This window comes from Castor canadensis, chromosome 10, assembly GCF_047511655.1.
Source record: "Castor canadensis chromosome 10, mCasCan1.hap1v2, whole genome shotgun sequence".
Lineage (NCBI taxonomy): Eukaryota > Metazoa > Chordata > Mammalia > Rodentia > Castoridae > Castor > Castor canadensis.
In genome coordinates, this window is record NC_133395.1 from 11699678 (window position 1) to 11718209 (window position 18532).

Below are 18532 nucleotides of genomic sequence, written 5' to 3' on the forward strand. Positions count from 1 at the left end.
CCAAAATAGATGGCTTAATATTAACAACATTGTTGAGAGCTTGGATAAAAGATTAGTTTTGGCTAAGGAGTCAAGTATTAAGTGGAGGGGAACAAAGATCCATAAGAAGGAAAGTCACACAAGAAAGCAGGCTTAGTTCTAGGGCACTGTGAGGCTCAGCTGCAAGCAGTATTTTTGTCAGCATAGTATGAACCATTACATACACACCAGGTTGACAAGTGACACTAACAAGAACTAGGCCTCCATCCTTCATAGCAGGAGGCCAGTGGTGCTATACACTGAATGTTTCTGTCTCCCCACAATTTATACGTTGAGATCCTTACCCCATTTTGCTGGTATGAGAAGGTAGGGCCTTTGGTGATTACGTCAAGAGAGCAGAGGACTCAGGGGTGGGATTGAAGCCCTTATGAAAGAGGCTAGAGAAACATTCCCTCACTTCTTCTGCCCTTCGAGGACAGTGACACAGGATCTACATCTCTGAGCCAGGAAGCAGGCCCTCATTAGACACTGAATCTGCGGGTGCCTTGATCTTGAACTTCCCAGACTCCACAACTGTGAGAAATACATGTTGTTGCTTATAAGCTATCCAGTTAACGGTATTTTGTTATAACATGAAGACACTAGGACAACTGGATATCTAAAATTAAAATCAAGCCACGCGTGGCATGCACCTGTAGTCTCAGCACTGGAGAGTTCAAGGTGGAAGAATCACTTGAACCCAGGAGTTCAAGATCAGCCTGGGCAACAAAGTGAGACTCCAAAAATGGATAAATAAGATTGGTGAAGTAGCTCAAGTGGTAGAGTGCCTGCCTAGCAAGCACGAGGCATTGAGTTCAAACCCTACTATTGCCAATAAATGAATAAACTAATTAAATTAAATAAAAATCAAGAATGACAATATATTATTTATAAGTGTGGTGGCACACACTGATCAAACTCAGCCAAAAGAGTTCAAAGTGGTTGCCTTGCAGAACCAAACTAGGAGTTTTACAGAATCATTTGACTTTCTAACTCTGTAAATTGTATCTTTTCATAAAAATTTAAATTTCCATTAAAAAATCAAACAATATTCTCATACAACAGCAACAATCATACACAGATTCTGTAATAAAGTCATAATTCCTATCTTCATAGTTTTCAAGTTTTAGTTGGATGGAAAGACACATAAAAGAGAGAATTAAAAAAAAAAAAGAGAGCGAGAAATCATAACACAACACGGTAAGTACTAAAACTGAGCCATTATTTGGACCAAAAGTCATGAAGAAATAGATGTTTTTGAAAAAGTGAATGAAATCAGGTTTGGGAAACAAGTAATCTAAGAAGTCATACAAACATCCAGGTGAAATAAGATTCTGGAACCATTATGAATGAAAAGGGCATAATTATGAAGGGAAATGGCACATAAAGAGAAAGAAACCACCTTAGAGAATATCAGCATTTTAAGGCCCAATAAAGGATTTTAAAGAACCCTTTAAGGAAACCAAAAAGGACTATTCAGACAGAAGGATGAAAAGCCAGGAGACCAGTCCGTCAAAGTGAAGGGAAGAGTGAGTTTTGGGAAGTGGAGGATATCCAGCACCAAGAGCTGGAGTCAACTAGTATAAGGATTTGAATGGGGCCTTGGATTTGGCAATAATGACGGCATCTGAGACTTTAGGAAGGTTTTGAGTCAGAGGGAATGAACGCACTCCCATCAGATGAAAATTCAATATGACTCTTCAAGTGGTAAGGAGGGTAGGTATAAATGTCTCCTCAAGAAGTTGGGCTCCAAGAGAAGTTGGGAGACATATCAACAGAAGATATGCATAGAACATCTTTGTAGAATGTGGGGAATAACTCCACAAATGGACAAGGAGTGAAAAACAAGAGATGAAGGACCTAAGCGCTAAACCAAGATACCCAGAGATGAGGCAAAAAGGAGGAAGAAAGGCAGAAGATTCCTGTCAACCTGCAGGGGAATGAGGTTGTGAAGGGTCCTATAATTTTCCATGATTCTTAGGTTAGGGCCTGGAAACCTCTGAAGAAGAACCATTACTTCTCTTTTGGTTTAAAGAACAAGATATTTAGATGACAGGGAAAGTAGAAACAGACTGTAGAGAAACCTGATTATGAAGAATAGGATTTTAAGCTGCATATGGTGGTGCATGCCTATAATTTCAGCACTCAGGAGGCTGAGGCAGGAGGATGGAATGTTTGAGGACAACCTGGGCTACATTGTTCAAAGCCAGCCTGAGCTACCTAGCTAAACCCTATCTTAAAAAACCACTGAGGATGTAGGTCAGTGGTAGAACACTTGCTTAAGCATGTGCAAGGCCCTGAGTTTGATCCCTAGCATTCCCTCAAAAATATATTTTATATATTTCCTAGTGTCAGGGAAATTGGTGGGGATCTATGGTAATACAGTACTGCTAGGAGGGGTGCCTCGGATGGGGCAGGAAGGAGGCAAAGTGCCGGGGGTTGGGGAGTCCAGAGGCCACAGAAAGCACTCCAAAGGGCAAAGAAAGGCACTGGGAAGAGCTGGAGGGCTTGGGAAAGCAACATTCCTGGCAAAATAACCACCATTTACCTGTCACAAAGCCTGGAAAAAATCTCAGTTCCCTCATGCCTTATATTGTCTTCCTAAGTCTCAATGACAAAGATCAGTGACAAAAATGCAGTGCAGTATAAATAATAACAGCTTTATTATTCCCCCAGCTCCACTGAGGCAGAGAAATGTAGCAGAAGGTCCCTGGGAAGAACAAATGCTCTCCACTGCCCAGTGACTGCCCAGTCCAGAATGTGACCCTGCTGCATGGCTCTCGGCCTCAGGAGGGGAAGGGGATAGGGACAGTGCCCAATTTCAAGTTTCTTTAAAAGCAAGTAAACAAAAAACCCAAGCCACTAATTTAAAAATAAGTAAGAGGGAATTTGCTCACTGAAACAGTGACAGGCTCTCTTCTTGATAAAGTCTTTTCTATTGCTTCATTTCTTATGGCTGTTTATCTACATTTCCTTTATATTGAAAGAATTTACCAAAATAAACTCACTTTCACCGAGAGTTTGGGAGTTAACAATTTGTAAGGGGTTACAATCTTTCCTTTTTCTTTTCTTCTTTTGTTTTTGCAGTGTTTGGGTGGTACCCAGGAGCCTGGCACATGCCAGCTAGACAAGTACTCTTCCCACTGAGCAGGGCCCCCAATCCTGTAGCTGTTTTTTCCCCAGTGCTGGCAACTGCACGAGTAGGTGCTTTAAGCACCCTACAACTGAGCCACACCCTTACTATGTAGCCCAGGCTGGCCTCACTTGTGAGGGAAATTAGATCAAACAACAGGTAATTAACAGAGCTAGGGTTTCAGAACTGGTCCTTATGGGTCCTTAGGTGCTAAACACTATCTGTCAGTTATTTTGTATATTATAAGACAATTCAATCGTTGCAGTGTTAAAGTGGACATGATGGCACATTTCTGGAATCCTAGCACTTGGAAGGCAGAGGCAGAAGAAGCCTGAGTTTGATGCCATCCTGTGCTACACAGCAAGAAAAAAAAATCCCAATGTTCCATACATTCAACTATTTTTGGTAATCAAATCAATCAATAAATGGACAAGTGAATGACTGATATATATGAATGGGGAATAGACAATGGTAGATGATAGGTGAAACCATTGTCTAAAATATCCAGCAGATTACTTGTAGAATCCTTAAGTTCAGGGTGAAGCTAAGTGGCACCTAGCAGAAAGTGTATAGGCTAGAATTTAACAGAATATGTGCCTAGTGGCAGGAGACACAGGCATTAATGATTTATATTTGCCTTAGCTTTACTGAAACAATTTTGCGGTGACTTTCAAATGTAAGGGATGAGATCTGAACGGCTAGCCTGAGAAAAACACAACGTAAGCAACGATACAGGAGGCTTCATCGCCTCTCTGGTTCAGGTCAGCTGTCTCCACAGCAGCAGGATGAACTGTCATTACTGAAAGAGCTTTCTGCAGTAGGAAGTGTTTATGTGTTTATCACTGAAAATGATCATTTAAAATCATTAATCTGGCTGGGTGCTGATGGCTCATACCTGTAATCCTGAGCTCTGTCAGGAGGCAGAGAGACCCTATCTTGAAAAAAAACTTCACCAAAAAAAAAAAAATCCAAAAACCAAGGCCAAATTCTTTCTCAAAAAGAAAAAAAAAAAAAATCACATTAAATTTATATGCTTGGAAGAAAAAGGTGTAAAGGAAAGAGAAATCACTTAAAGAGGGCAACTGGCCCAGCCACTTGACTTAAGGAGAAAGACATAGGGGTAGGGGAAGTGGCAGACTGGTAGGTGGGAGAGGAGAAGCCTGAACTGGAAGGGCAGAGTAAGGGAAGGGAAAGATCCAGCTGCAGCACTGAGAATCCATCAGCTGAAGAAGCAGCATATCTCCCAACAAAGCCTACAAAATTCTCCAAGTTTGGATTTGCCATAGGTAGTCAGACCACAAAGAAAGAAATGGCCAAGCCCATCAACCTTGGCTCAAGTTAGCTGAAATTAACTGTTTCAACTCTTGCTCCAAAACCTTTCAGTAGTAGCAGCTTCTAATGAAGGTGAAAATAGTGAAGCAGAAGAAATGCCTCCCTCCAGAAGCAAAGACGAGGGTGAAGAATGCTGGAAAAGATACACAAACATCAGCTGAACCAAACTCCTTTGACAAAGGAAAACAAGGATTTTCTGATAACCAGAGCAATGGCAATGAAATATAAAATGTTATCTGGGAACTGTCCATGACCAAGATGATGAAATGATATGTTTTGAAACTGGGGTGTGGGGTGAGTGTAAAGTTCAAAGGAATAGTTTCCTTTTTGAAAGAATGGTAGAGCTAGGATGTGGCTCAAATGGTACAGCATCCCACTACTGCCAAAAAAAGAAAGGGAAGGGAGGGAGGAAGGGAGGAAGGAAGGAAGAAAGGATGGATTGAGTGGTACACTAATAAATGAGAATTTGAAATTAGAGGTAATTATGTTTTATATACAGATTTCAAGACATTTGCTACTTTGCAGTTTCATGTTATTAGTTTACAAAGGGTTATAGATAACACAGAAATCAGCAATGGTGCCCTTTTAAGAACTGCATTTGAAACTGTTGGGAAAACTGGTTAGCAGTCTGCAAAAAACTGAAACTTGATCCATGTATATCACCCTATACCAAGATTAACTCAAAATGGATCAAGAATCTTAATATCAGACCCCAAACTCTTAAGTTGATACAGGAAAGAGTAGGAAATACTCTGGAGTTAGTAGGTATAGGTAAGAACTTTCTCAATGAAACCCCAGCAGCACAGCAACTAAGAGATAGCATAGATAAATGGGACCTCATAAAGCTAAAAAGCTTCTGTTCATCAAAAGAAATGGTCTCTAAACTGAAGAGAACACCCACAGAGTGGGAGAAAATATTTGCCAACTATACATCAGACAAAGGACTGATAACCAGAATATATACGGAACTTAAAAAACTAAATTCTCCCAAAACTAATGAACCAATAAAGAAATGGGCAAGTGAACTAAACAGAACTTTCTCAAAAGAAATTCAAATGGCCAGAAAACACATGAAAAAATGCTCACCATCTCTAGCAATAAAAGAAATGCAAATTAAAACCACGCTAAGATTCCACCTCACCCCTGTTAGAATAGCCATCATCAGCAACACCACCAACAACAGGTGTTGGCGAGGATGCGGGGAAAAAGGAACCCTCTTACACTGTTGGTGGGAATGTAGACTAGTACAACCACTCTGGAAAAAAATTTGGAGGCTACTTAAAAAGCTAGACATTGATCTACCATTTGATCCAGTAATACCACTCTTGGGGATATACCCAAAAGACTGTTACTCCAGAGGCACCTGCACACCCATGTTTATTGCGGCACCATTCACAATAGCCAAGTTATGGAAACAGCCAAGATGCCCCACCACTGACGAATGGATTAAGAAAATGTGGTATCTAGACACAATGGAATTTTATGCAGCCATGAAGAAGAACGAAATGTTATCATTCGCTGGTAAATGGATGGAATTGGAGAACATCATTCTGAGTGAGGTTAGCCTGGCCCAAAAGACCAAAAATCGTATGTTCTCCCTCATATGTGGACACAACAAGGGGATTGGACTATGAGCACATGATAAAAGCGAGAGCACACAAGGGAGGGGTGAGGATAGGTAAGACACCTAAAAAATTAGCTAGCATTTGTTGCCCTCAACGCAGAGAAACTAAAGCAGATACCTTAAAAGCAACTGAGGCCAATAGGAAAAGGGGAACAGGTACTAGAGAAAAGGTTAGTTCAAGATGAATTAACCTAGAAGGTAACACCCACGCACAGGAAGTCAATGTGAGTCAATGCCCTGTATAGCTATCCTTATCTCAACCAGCAAAAACCCTTGTTCCTTCCTATTATTGCTTATACTCTCTCTACAACAAAATTAGAAATAAGGGCAAAATAGTTTCTGCTGGGTATTGGCAGGGGGAAGAGGGAGGGGGTGGACTGGGTGGTAAGGGAGGGGGTGGGGGTAGGGGGGAGAAATGAACCAAGCCTTGTATGCACATATGAATAATAAAGAAAAAGGGGGAAAATAAATAAATAAATAAATAAATAAATAAATAAATAAATAAATAAATAAATAAAAAGGAGGGAAAATATTGGAATGAACAGCTTCATGCATGAAAAAAAAGAACTGCATTTGAGGGCTAGAAGCATGGCTCAAGCAGTAGAGCATCTGTCTAGCAAGAGCAAGGCCTTGAGTTCAAACACCAGTATAGCCAAACAAAAAAAAAAAAAAAAAAAAAAAAAAGAATTATACTTTTTAAGACTACTAGCACATTAAAAGAACCAAAAAGTTATTGTCTATTTAAAACTGCAAACAGTCATTCTCCTGACTTAATTCCCACATTACTTAAACTGTCTGAGTCCCAGGAACAGCCCTATAGAGAGAGGAAGTATGTCTTGAGAGGAAAATGTTACTAGACTACTAACTGAAACTAAATTTAGACAAAATTTAAATACAGCTATTTATCTTTATGAGCATTGGTTTGGCATGAAGTAATCACATACTAGGTATAGCGTTATTATCAGGAGATACAGATCTTAGCTCTTTTTAATTTTTTAAAAAATTTTATGTGAAGTACTGAGTATTAGGATCTCACATTTATGCTTGGGCCATTCTGGGCCTAAATCCTCCCTTAAGCTTTCCATTTAGCTGAGTTGACAGAAGTGTGCACCACAACCAGCTCATAATTGAGATGGTGTCTCCATAACTTTTTGCCCAGCCTGGCCTAAAACCACTATCTTTCCAATCTCTGTCTCCTGGTAGCTAGGATTACAGGCGGGAGCTACTGCGCCCAGCTAGCAATAGTTCTTACATGATTTAACACAAATTTAACTTACTTTTATGTAGGCAAACTATCCATTTTTGTCCATTTTACTGTTTGTTAAACATCCCTCTCCTGCATATTCTTTACTTGATCCAAATGAAACAACCTTAGGTCAAGATAAGGAAAGAGAACTGATTGAGATGAAGTTTTTACTAAAATAGAAATAAATTTTGTCAAACTCAGAAAGAGGAGAAGGAGAAAGAGGGGGAGAAGACAGACATAATCAGACTATAGAGTCCTTCCAGATATCCACTGTGAGCCACTATCTTTTGTTGGGGACTAAGTGTGTGCTGCCTGTATCTAAAATCAGATTTCGAACTACTGTAGGACTGGGGATATAGCTCAGTGGCAGAGTGAGAGAAAAAAAAAAAAAACAACTTCTTCCTAGAATCTAACTCTAAATGTAGCCACTTCCCCCCTCCCTTTTTTTTTCCTTATCTTTCTTTCTTTCTTTTTTTTTTTTTGTGGTACTAGAGCTTGAACTCAGGGCCTGTACCTTGAGCCACTCCACCAGCCCTTTTTTGTGATGGGTTTTTTAGAGATAGGATCTCATGAACTATTTGCCCAGACTGGCTTTGAATCTCAATACTCCTGATCTCTACCTCTTGAGTAGCTAGGATTACAGGCGGGAGCCTCCCGTACCCAGCCAACCTTCCCTTTTTTGAGGTAGGCTAGATAGGTATAAAGAGAAAAAGGACCACTGCATGGCTGCTGGAGGCTGATCAACCACAGAGCTATATTAGATGAAGCAGGGCATTGTGTGACCACACAAAGAACAAGACCACCCCAAGCCAGCTGGGACCAATACTGCCGACCAAGGCAACAGCTAATTGTCCTTTGCTTCATTGTGACATCTCCACATTATTAGCCGTAAAATTGCCTGCTCCTATCCTGCATCTGACTGTGCTATGGTACATCCGAAAATCCCATATAAGGGCAGAAAAGGGGAATAAACCCTATTCCTGGAAAATCCTGACCCATTCCTGGAATTCCTCACCTTTTTCCTCACCCTCACCTTAACTCATGAATAATTTTCCCCTCCTTTAACATCTACCCATAACAGCATTCAAAATCCCAGGCTTTGGGCAATGTAATTCTCTTGAAGAGCCCAAACTCACCCACCCACCCCCTTAAGTGTGTACTTTTTCTCTTTAACAAACTTCCTCCCAATTCAGTACTTTGTCTCGTCTCTAAATTCTTTCTTTGAACCTGGAACATTGGGTCTCAATCTTTCAGATTCCCCAGTCTTCACTTACTGGCAATACTTCTGTTTCTCAGCTGAGGAAACAGAGATCCACCCCAGAGCTGCAGGGGAAATATGTTTGTGATCCGTCAACTCAGTCATATATTGGTTCAATGCAACATCATCAGAAATTTGAACCTGAATTTCACAGAATATAATTTTCCCTTTACTACTGAATTTAGATGGAATGCCCAAGAAGGATGCAATTTCTTTATATCACCTTCCAAATAATAATACTCCCCTGATAAGTTTTGGTCTCAGAAACAAATTCTACAAATAATCCAAAATAAGAATCAAAAAGTCATCATCACCATTGTACAGCCTCTATGCCTACCTGACTGTGACCTCATCAAAGCGCCACCAAACAGGAGACTTAGGATACCAACCAAGCAGGAGTATCCTGTAGCGGGGATGGGGAACTGAATTTACAGTTTTATATTTTTGACCTTCTGGATATATTTGGCTTTATTTGTTTTGTTGTGGACTAGGGTTTGAACTTGGGGCTTCACACTTGCAAAGCAGGTGCTCTACCACTTGAGCTACACCTCCAGTCCATTTTCCTCTGGTTATTTTGGAGATGGAAGGCTCATGAACTATTTCTCTGGGCTGGCCTCAAACCTTGATCCTCCTAATCTCAGCCTCCCAAGTAGCTAGGATTACAGGCACTAGCTACCAGTGCCCAGCTTATTATTATTTTTTAAATGGTGGCAAATATATAGATAAAATTTATGATTCAAACCACTTTTAGGCATAGAGTTTTGTGTTGTACTTTCACAATATTATGCGACCATCACCATTACCTATTTCCAGAACTTTTTCATCATCCCAAACTGAAACTGTATCTGTTAAACAAGCTCCCCATTCCTTCTTCCTCCCAGCCCTGGTAACCACTATTCTAATTTCACCACTATAAATCTGACTACTCCAGGTACTCATACAAACAAAATCACATATTTACCCATTTATGTCTGGCATATTTCATTCAGCATAATTCATTTAACATTCATCCATATTATAACATGGATCAAAATTTCATTTCTTTTTAAGGTAGAATAATACTCCATGGTAAGTATATGCCATATTACAGTTATTGTTCATTTGCTAATGGACAGCTGGGTTGCTTCTCACTTTTGGCTGCTATGAACATGGGTGTATTAATATCTGAGTCCCTGCTTTCAAGTCCTTGGGGTGCACACCTGGAAGTGGGATTGGTAATTCTATGTTTGTTGCCTCATGATGACTTCTTTACACATAATATTATAAACATAAGTGCTGTAAACATAATGATGCAATCAGATGCACGCTTCCAGTGTGCTGAGTATGATGGAAGTAGCTCAAGTTTGAATGCCTTAGTTAACAGAGTCACCTTGCTTTTTACCAAAGATTCAAGACGGCTTGGGATCCCTGCAGAGTATAGCCTGTCCCTGTGAAAGCAGCTGGTCTGTTGACAACAAAGTGCTTAATATTCTAGGACAATGGAACGTTCTACCCTCTCCTGCCTCTTTCTTTTAAGTTAATTTCATCAGTTTAAACAAGAGATGATTATTGAGCATGGGCTATGGACCTGGCGTTTTAAAATTTGGCCCTGAATGTGGGCCTGTTCATAATATGAATACATAACCTATCAAAGAAAGAAATGCATTGCTGTTAGACAAACAAGTCAATAAATGGATTTGATCACCATTTGAATTCTAAGTAACATTTAAATTAGTTTACAATCATGATATAGGTTTATAGAAAGTTGATTTATGTCAATCAGGCTATTGTATAATCCAGAACTGGACTTTAAATGTTCTGTGAACCTGCCCATAACTGGGTCACCAGACTTCCAACAAGAGAATGAAATCAAGCAATATAAATAAATCTTTCCTGTAACTCTTCCCAGAGTGAGTCAGATAGGTGAAAACCACATCTGAAGGCTAGAGGAAATGAATGACAACACCCATTCAGAGTGACAACCCTCATTCAAAGGAAAGATCTGAAAGTCATTAACAATACAAAGAAATCTTCCACTCTTACTGATGGCTTGAGAATTTACATAAATAGCATTTACGCAAATGACCTCCACAAGTGCTTTGCTCCTTCACAGCAACCACTTTCTCTAGAAGCCCTTGACAAAGGCAAACACAGGAATATAGCTACTTGCATAAGCATGGGTTCTGTTTCACAAATACAAGATTTATGAAACAGCATTCTACAGATCTTTATTCATGATACATATTATCATATGGGTATAAGGATTATTTTATGCCTGCCAGCATAAAAGTACGAAAGTTTTCAGTCAGTGTATAGGACAAATTAAGGCCAAATTTTCCTTTCTATGCTAAACCCAGAAGATGAGCTTCCAAAGGAAAAAAAAAAAACAAATGTTTTACATAAGAAAGATGGACAGAAAATCTTTCTGAATGCATCTCCTGTGTAAAGAACATATATAAAAAGCAAACACCTTCCAAAGACATCTACACATTAAAAAACAGAGCAGGAAGTGAGAAGAAAACAAACAGCTGACATTAAGCAAGGAATCAATGAAATAAAGAAGGCACTAAGGAGGTGAGAGCACAGGAAACAAAGAAGAAAAGGACAAATGGACATGCAAACTGGGTGGCACAGCAGCCACAACAAAAAAATAACCGAGACTAGTAGAGTACCTTCTTAGCAAGTGAGGCTCTTAAGTTCAAACCCCAGTACCAAAAAAAGAAAGAAAGGAAGGAAGGGAGGAAGAGAGGAACAAGGGAGGGAGGGAGGGAGGGAGACTGGGAGGAAAGAAGGAAGGAAGGAAGAAAGGAAGGAAGAAAGGAAGGAAGGAAGGAAGGAAGGAAGGAAGGAAGGAAGGACTGGAGGTGTGGATCAAGCAGTAGAGCACCTCATTTACAAGCACAAAGCCCTAAGTTCAAACCCCAGCCTCACCAAAAAAAAATGAGATTTAGGCTGGCAGAGTGGCTCAAGTTGTAGAGTGCCTACTTAGCAAGCATGAGGTCCAGCACCACCACCCCCAAAAATCAACAAACAACAACAAAAAGAATAAATATAGGGCCAACCACATTTGCATGACTATCTGTGTCCAATGAAATTTTCATTTCACCTTCATTTACCAAAAATGCCTTTTAAAGAAAAAAAATCGCTTAATATTCTAGTACAATGATCAGGTTCAAAAGAAAAGACATTGTATTACAGTCTTTGTAAAGATCGTATTCTTATGGTTCCAGAAAAGTGCCAAAGCTTTCAGAGTGAAAAGCATTCCTCTCATCCACCCAGTCACCCTAACTCCAGTTCACCTCCGTGAAGGCAACTAATACTGTCAGCTTTTCACAGAGCTAAGGGTTTAAATAAAGAGCCAGGTGGAGCTCAGGGAAACAGCACATGCCTAGCATGCATGAGGGCCTGGGTTTGGTACCCACGTGACCCCAGTAAAGGAGACAGTACCAAAATGTTTTTGTTTGGTTGGTTGCACTGGGGTTTGAACTCAGGTCCTCACACTTGCTAGAAAAGGTGCTGTACTGTTTGAGCCACTCTACCAGCCCTTTTATTAGTGATGGGTTTTTTTCACGATAGGATCTTGTGAACTATTTGCCCAGGTTGGCTTCAAACTGCAATCCTCCTGATCTCTGCCCCCAAGTAGCTGGGATTACAGGCATAAGCCACCAGTGCCTGACCTGCATGGGGTATTTTAAAGAAAACTTAATCTTCTTCCTCCTCACTCCAGGCCTGCAGAATACTGTTTTATTCTAAACTTGCAGGGAATTCTATGTGAGGCTTGCTTTTCATTTTTTTAAAAGTTCAAATGAATAAACTAAAAAGCAGATAAAAGACAGATGTGACTGAAGTAGTACCTATCATGGTAGATAATTAATGAGTAGCTGGCAGGCAGGGGGCATGACTTAAGCAATAGAGCACCTGTCTAGTAAGTGCGAGGTCCCGAGTTCAAACTCCAATACCTCCAAAAAAATTAAAATAAAAATTAACTGCTGCTGATGTGAGTGAGGCTCTAAAATCTGATATCTGAGTTCAAATGCTGGCAGGGGGAGAGGAAAATGAAGGTAAAAACACATCCTCACTTAGCGCTATTATGTTGCTGGACCTAAATAAGACAATACATGTAGTCTGCCAGTGCATCAACTGCTCCAAAGATGGCACCTAGGATTCGTGTTGCTGTGAGCTATTTGGTCATAGAGATAACTTAGGGATTTTGTGCCCCCTGAAGGGCTCTAACTGCATCGCTAACATTGTACCAGGCTAAGGTGACAATGGCATGGGCTTATGGCTGTCCTACATCAGCTTCTGTAACTTCACTGAATTACTGTCAATTTCCTTTGTACCAGGAGGAAACATTCATGCTCCAGAACCCACATGACAATAAGAAAGAGGAAAATTCCATCTTTTCCACAATCATTTGTCTTACAGTTCTTTTTTTCTTTTTATTTTTATAAGACAGGGTCAGTCTCACTGTGTACCCCAGGCTGATCTGGAACTTGATCCTCCTGCCATAGCTTCTTGAGTAGCTGAGATTACAAGTATGCACCACCATGCCCAGCTCTGTTTTAAAGTTCTTTCAAGTGTGCTCAGAGAAAAGGAGATTTTACTAACCATGTCTCACAAATACCTTTAACACCAAAGAGAAAAGCTATCAAGTACTGATTCATGAGGATTTTTTTTTTTTTTTTTTTTTTTTGCCACTCTGCCAGCCCTTTTATTTGTTGGGTATTTTCCAGATAGTGTCTCAAGAACTATTTGCCCTGGCTGGTTTTGAACCTCCATCCTTCTGATCTCTGCCTCCTGAGCATCTAGGATTACAGGCATGAGTCAGGGTGCCTGATTCATGAGGCATTACATTTGTCACTGTAGCAAATATATATTTGAGCTCCATTGAAGCCTCTGGACTAAGACCATTTCATCCACAAAATTCAAAAAGCCATGACCAGTGATGTCTTTAAGCATTCCAGTGTCAAAGGACTTATAGGGGCTTCAACAATTTGAGATACAAGAGCTGTATCAGCTTTGAAACTTGGAGTGAAAACAAGAGAATTATGAGGCACATACAATCTCAAACCAGTCCTCACCTCCCTCCTCCCTCCATCCAGCGCCAAGCAGGGGTGTTTACACGTCACAATTTAGCACCTTCCTCCAAGACATTTTTTATACCACGTTGTGTCTTTCTTTCTAAGGAGAAGGCAAGGAATGAAAATTTCTTTTGCAGGCTGCAACTGAAAATAGAGATGATTTAAAATAGGACTTTGTAATAACATTAGGTTTAGTTTTTAAATGGCAACTTTTAAAATTTCCTCCATATCAATGGTGAAGGGAGAAAAAAAATTTACTCCTAAAAACAACTCTTTCATAGAACATCAGGGTTAGTGTCTGAGTGGCACGTTTTTAAAACATTTAATCAGTAATCTGAATATATGTCAACACCTTCTGGCAGTGTGCTATAAAATGTGAACCTTGTCAACAGCAACAGAAAAAGGTGACACACTTGGGACACAGAGCTTTTATGCTGACACACAGTAATAATATAATTTTAAAATTTATCATCTGTTTAGCTGCAAGCAACAATTAATCTTTTTGACAATTCATACAATGCTTTAAATAACACCTGGGAAGAGAAACAACACATTCTAATTTTTACTTTCGTCGTCTTCCAGGGTTTTATAGCTACAAACGCGCATAAAGCCACACATAATAAATTTTGTGATTGGGATTAAAATGTTAGAAAAAATATTTCCTTGTCACCACATGCCCCTCCTTGCCTCAGTTAATAAAATTACTTAACACGGGAACTATAAGTGAGAGCAAGTCCCATCGGAAATACAAGCCTCAGAGGGTTCATTTCTGTCATGTCAAATGACATTTATTCCCAAATCATTTAACCTATGACTCTGCATAACTACTTATAGCTTGAATGTAATTCTGTTGGGGGCCCAGAAATGACACTGATCCTCAAATGGCAACTCCATCAAGGCATGCAACACTGAGTCCACATAATCCAACAATTTAAAAAACAGCACATGACACAACGCCTTTGAATCATCCACAACCATACGAACATGTACGTGTTGTAAGGATTTTGTGTTTTGTGTGGCCTGGGAGCCTTCCTGAGATTTAGTGGTAGGCCACATTAATATCCTTAATCAATTTCTTTCCTATTACCATGCAACCAAAATGTAGGGCAACACATACACTTTTAGACCCAGTGCCCTGATGACTTGGTGCTTTAACAGCCTGTGGAGTGCAGCAGAACCAATATCAGCACAAAAGAGGAAATCAAAAGCTAGTGCCATTTGCAGATAAAATTAAACAGAAGGTTATTGCAAATGACAGTAAACTCACTGTGAGCACACTGGTTTACAACTACCCATCAAAGACTTTGATTATACCCATTTGACAGATCACAGAGTCAAACTATTCCACCTCAGGGTTTCTCCAAGCCCTAATTCCAATCCATGTGTTTTTTACTGTCACACACCCTCAACACTCTTAAGACTCAAAAATAATAAAGAAACTAACAGAACTTAGTGGAATGGATCAGGGCATTAGGATACAATGGCCCAAGCCAGCAAGGTGTCATAAGCCTATAGTTCCAGTACTGAGAAGGCTGAGGCAGGGAGATCACTTGAGTCCCCAGGTTAAAGGACAGCCTAGACAACACAGTGAGAACTAGTCTCAAGAAACAAAACCAAAACAACAACAAAAGAATACAGTGACCCATGTTTTGGGGAAAGTACCTGTAGCAGCAACAGAGGCACACATAAAAAGATGAGCTCTGTTATAAAACCTAGAAAAGACAGAGTCAAAAGAAGCAGAAAGTTATGAAGTACAGGTGTGTGCCTTTGTGAAGAAAAATGGAGATTTAAGAATGGTGACACACCCCTGGGATCACCAGCTCAGCTACTTGGGAGGCTGAGATAGGAGGATCATGAATTCGAGGCCACCCTGAGCAGTTAGCAAGACTCTCTCTGGAAAAAAAATATATAGTTGGAGGTGTGGCTCAAGTGGTAGAGTGCCTGTCTAGTAAGCACGAGGCCCTGAGTTCAAACTCCAGTACTGCCAAACAACAACAACAACAAAAAGGAATGAGGGTACAGCCCAAAAGGTAAGCACTTCCTTACCTAGCATGTACCAGGCCCTGGGTTCAATCTCCACCACTGCAATAAACAAATAAAGTATAGCTCTCTGTGAACAGAGTTCCTTCTATTCTCATCTTTCTTTTTCAGCCTTTTTCCCCCTTCTTTCCTATGTGAAAAAATTGATTTTTGCCATGTGTCATATGTACTAAGATCTGAACAGTAGATTTAAATTTCAATTATTTTTACTAATGAGTGATCTTTGTTATGTGGTTTTAGTGTCAAACTTCTATATGCCCCAAAATTTTGTCCACACATTGATTAGAAAGCAATTATAGAGCCTTTTCCAGAATAGACTTCTGGAGGACAGCTTGCCATCCTTCAGAGAAAATGAGACTATGGAGTGGCCACCTTGACCTAGGGACCATTACTCTAAATTTCTCTTTTGCACCTCTCAGCAAAAACTTCAGAAAGTCTTCCTTCAATCTTCCCAAACATGGCACCTTGCCATACTGAGTATTTTCAGCTGAAGACATCTGAAAAAACTGCAGAAGCAGGAAGGTCAGAAGATGACCTTCCTGAAGGTCATCCCCTGAAAACCCTCATGTGACAAGTGTCCTTCCCTGTGTCCAGGGGGAATGTCACACAAGAACACCAAGAGGAATGTGAACAAGCAGGTCCTGCTAAGTCCCCTAGTTCAGTACCATCAGATCATCCCTCTTTGTTCTCTAATCACACTTCTGCATGCCTGTCCATAAAAACAGTTTTCCCAAGTTCTTTGGGTTTTCATTTCTGAAGGCTCCCATACCATGAAAAACCTGTATTAAATAAAGGCATTTTTTTTTTTGTTAATCTATCATTGTGTCAGCCATGAACCCTTCGATGGATGAGGAAAAGAGATCTTTTCTTACTTACAAATGAGCAGAGCAGATCCCTAGAACTATGTGCCCTACGATGTGTTCCTGCACATCCTGCTCTGCAGCACCACTAAGGTAGTATTTAAAACTGGCAAGAACTTTTAAATATGGATACTTTATTTTAAAGTTAGAATTCTGGAATTAATTCTAGAGCAATGAGGACTTGCAGGCTACCCCAAGTCATGCTGCTCACATGTAGATGACATACCTGAAACTAAGGACTTCAGTATTCAGTGGCTCTGAGTTTGATCCCAGGCACCGTAAAAAGCAAACAAACAGAAGACACCTATTTGAGTTCTTTCCCCAACTTCCAAAAGGGGGAGAGGGGGAAAACACACTTAGCTGATATGCAGGTTTGCTTTTAATTTTATCTATTATTAATATGTAAAGTCTAAGGCTACAACTGGAATTCCCAAGCCAGTGGGGAAGGTACCCAAGGCAAGTGGGCAAGAGAACTGCTCCTAGTTACATGAGGGGAAGCCCCTCATGACGTGAAGTAAGGAAAGGAGATCTCAGCACTCTTATAGACTGTGCTCTCAGCTCATTAACAAAACCAAACTGGCCAAGGGGACAACACCACCCCAACCAAGGTAAAGGTATGTGTGAGGCTGGAATGAGACAGAACCCTCGGGAACCCAAGTGTGAAAAGCAGCCACTTACAGCATGGCCCTGGTGGAGGGGGAGGTGTCTGACCAGCGAATGACACACTGCCCTCTCACTCTGCGGTTGAAACACAGAAACACTGCAGCCATCTGCTGTGTCTGTGGCAGTCCCCAGTGCAGGCCTGTGGAAGGAAAACGCATGCTTCAGTTGCAGCTGTGGCACATGCATGCTCACAGCTAACATGTGCTCTTGGCTCTGGCAGGCTTTTAGGCTCCATCTTCAGATGCCTGATGCTCTCCTGCAAGTCTTCCTCAGATTTCCCAGGTTTTTACAGCAGCCAGTTTGTGCATATGAGGCAGGGAGGACACAGACTGGTCACCTTTTTTCAAATGAGCTCAATTCTACTGTGGCCACTGAAATGCCTCACTTATGAAGGAAGGAGACTCCAGAGTCTTCATGGAGGTGCACTCCAGCCATAAATCCTGCTTAGCTTCCTTCCATTTACAGTTTATCACATTAACATTTCTTTTGTGCTGGCTGCTGCTGGGAACCTATTGTAAATTTGGGCAATTACGAGTTTTGTTTCAACTGCCCCTCCTCTCCTCAGTACTGTAACATCAAAGGTAGAGGCCAGCTCTGTTTCTTAAATCCAACCTGAAATACATGGTAAAAATCACAGACTTTGAAGGAAAGACAGAATAAATCAGAAAGATGTTGCTCCTGTCTTCCCAGAGTCTTAAAATAATCTTCCTTAAATCTCCTGCACAATGCTCCCAAGCTGAAGCCTGGTTAGGTTTGTTAGAGCTTCCCTGCTCAAATCCCCCAGAAAGAAGATGAACAGTGTCAAACAGGGAGGGTGCCCCCAAATGCTGGGGTTTCCATGGGGCCTGCCACTGCTTGGGTTCCAGTGGTACTTAGAATAATCTCTCTTAAAGGATCTATATAAACCAAAGCGGGTCATGTAACTGCTGCCATGGGGATGAGGCAACCTGAAGAAATCCCAGGATCCTTGTGAAGGCCCCACAGCAGATAAGGAGGGTCTACTCTCAGCTGGATGGCTTGATGGACAGTACTGAGCTTCTATCCAGATAAGCTGTCATTTGTTGAGTGAGAGAAAGAGAGAGAGAGAGAGAATATGAATATATCTGTGTTAGGCATACTAGTGATTTCAAGGACACTGAATTGGTTATTTCTATCCCCTAGAGTTTTCTGAGGATCTACTTTGTGCCTTGTGGGGGCTGTATTGTGGGGATACATAAAGAACAAGGACGATGCCTGTCACAAGAAATTTAAAATCCAGTCATAACAGACAAAAAGTGGAAACAACCCAAATAGCCATC

At 40.6% G+C, this 18532-nt stretch overlaps 1 protein-coding gene across 4 annotated transcripts in view; it reads right to left on the reverse strand.

Annotated features, from left to right (window-relative positions):
- Clybl (citramalyl-CoA lyase) overlaps positions 1 to 18532 on the reverse strand; it is a 246235-nt gene that overhangs the window by 149433 nt on the left and 78270 nt on the right. Inside the window, exon 1 of one of the 4 annotated variants that reach the window (XM_020160884.2) lies at positions 17250 to 17615. The exons of 1 other annotated variant lie outside the window; for it this stretch is intronic. In XM_020160884.2, the coding sequence (XP_020016473.1) occupies positions 17250 to 17392 (143 nt within the window). In that variant the 5' untranslated portion in view covers positions 17393 to 17615. Of the gene's footprint in view, positions 1 to 17249; positions 17642 to 18532 lie in introns of those variants that run through there. 2 more of the 4 variants (XM_074043054.1, XM_074043055.1) reach the window with 2 other exon arrangements.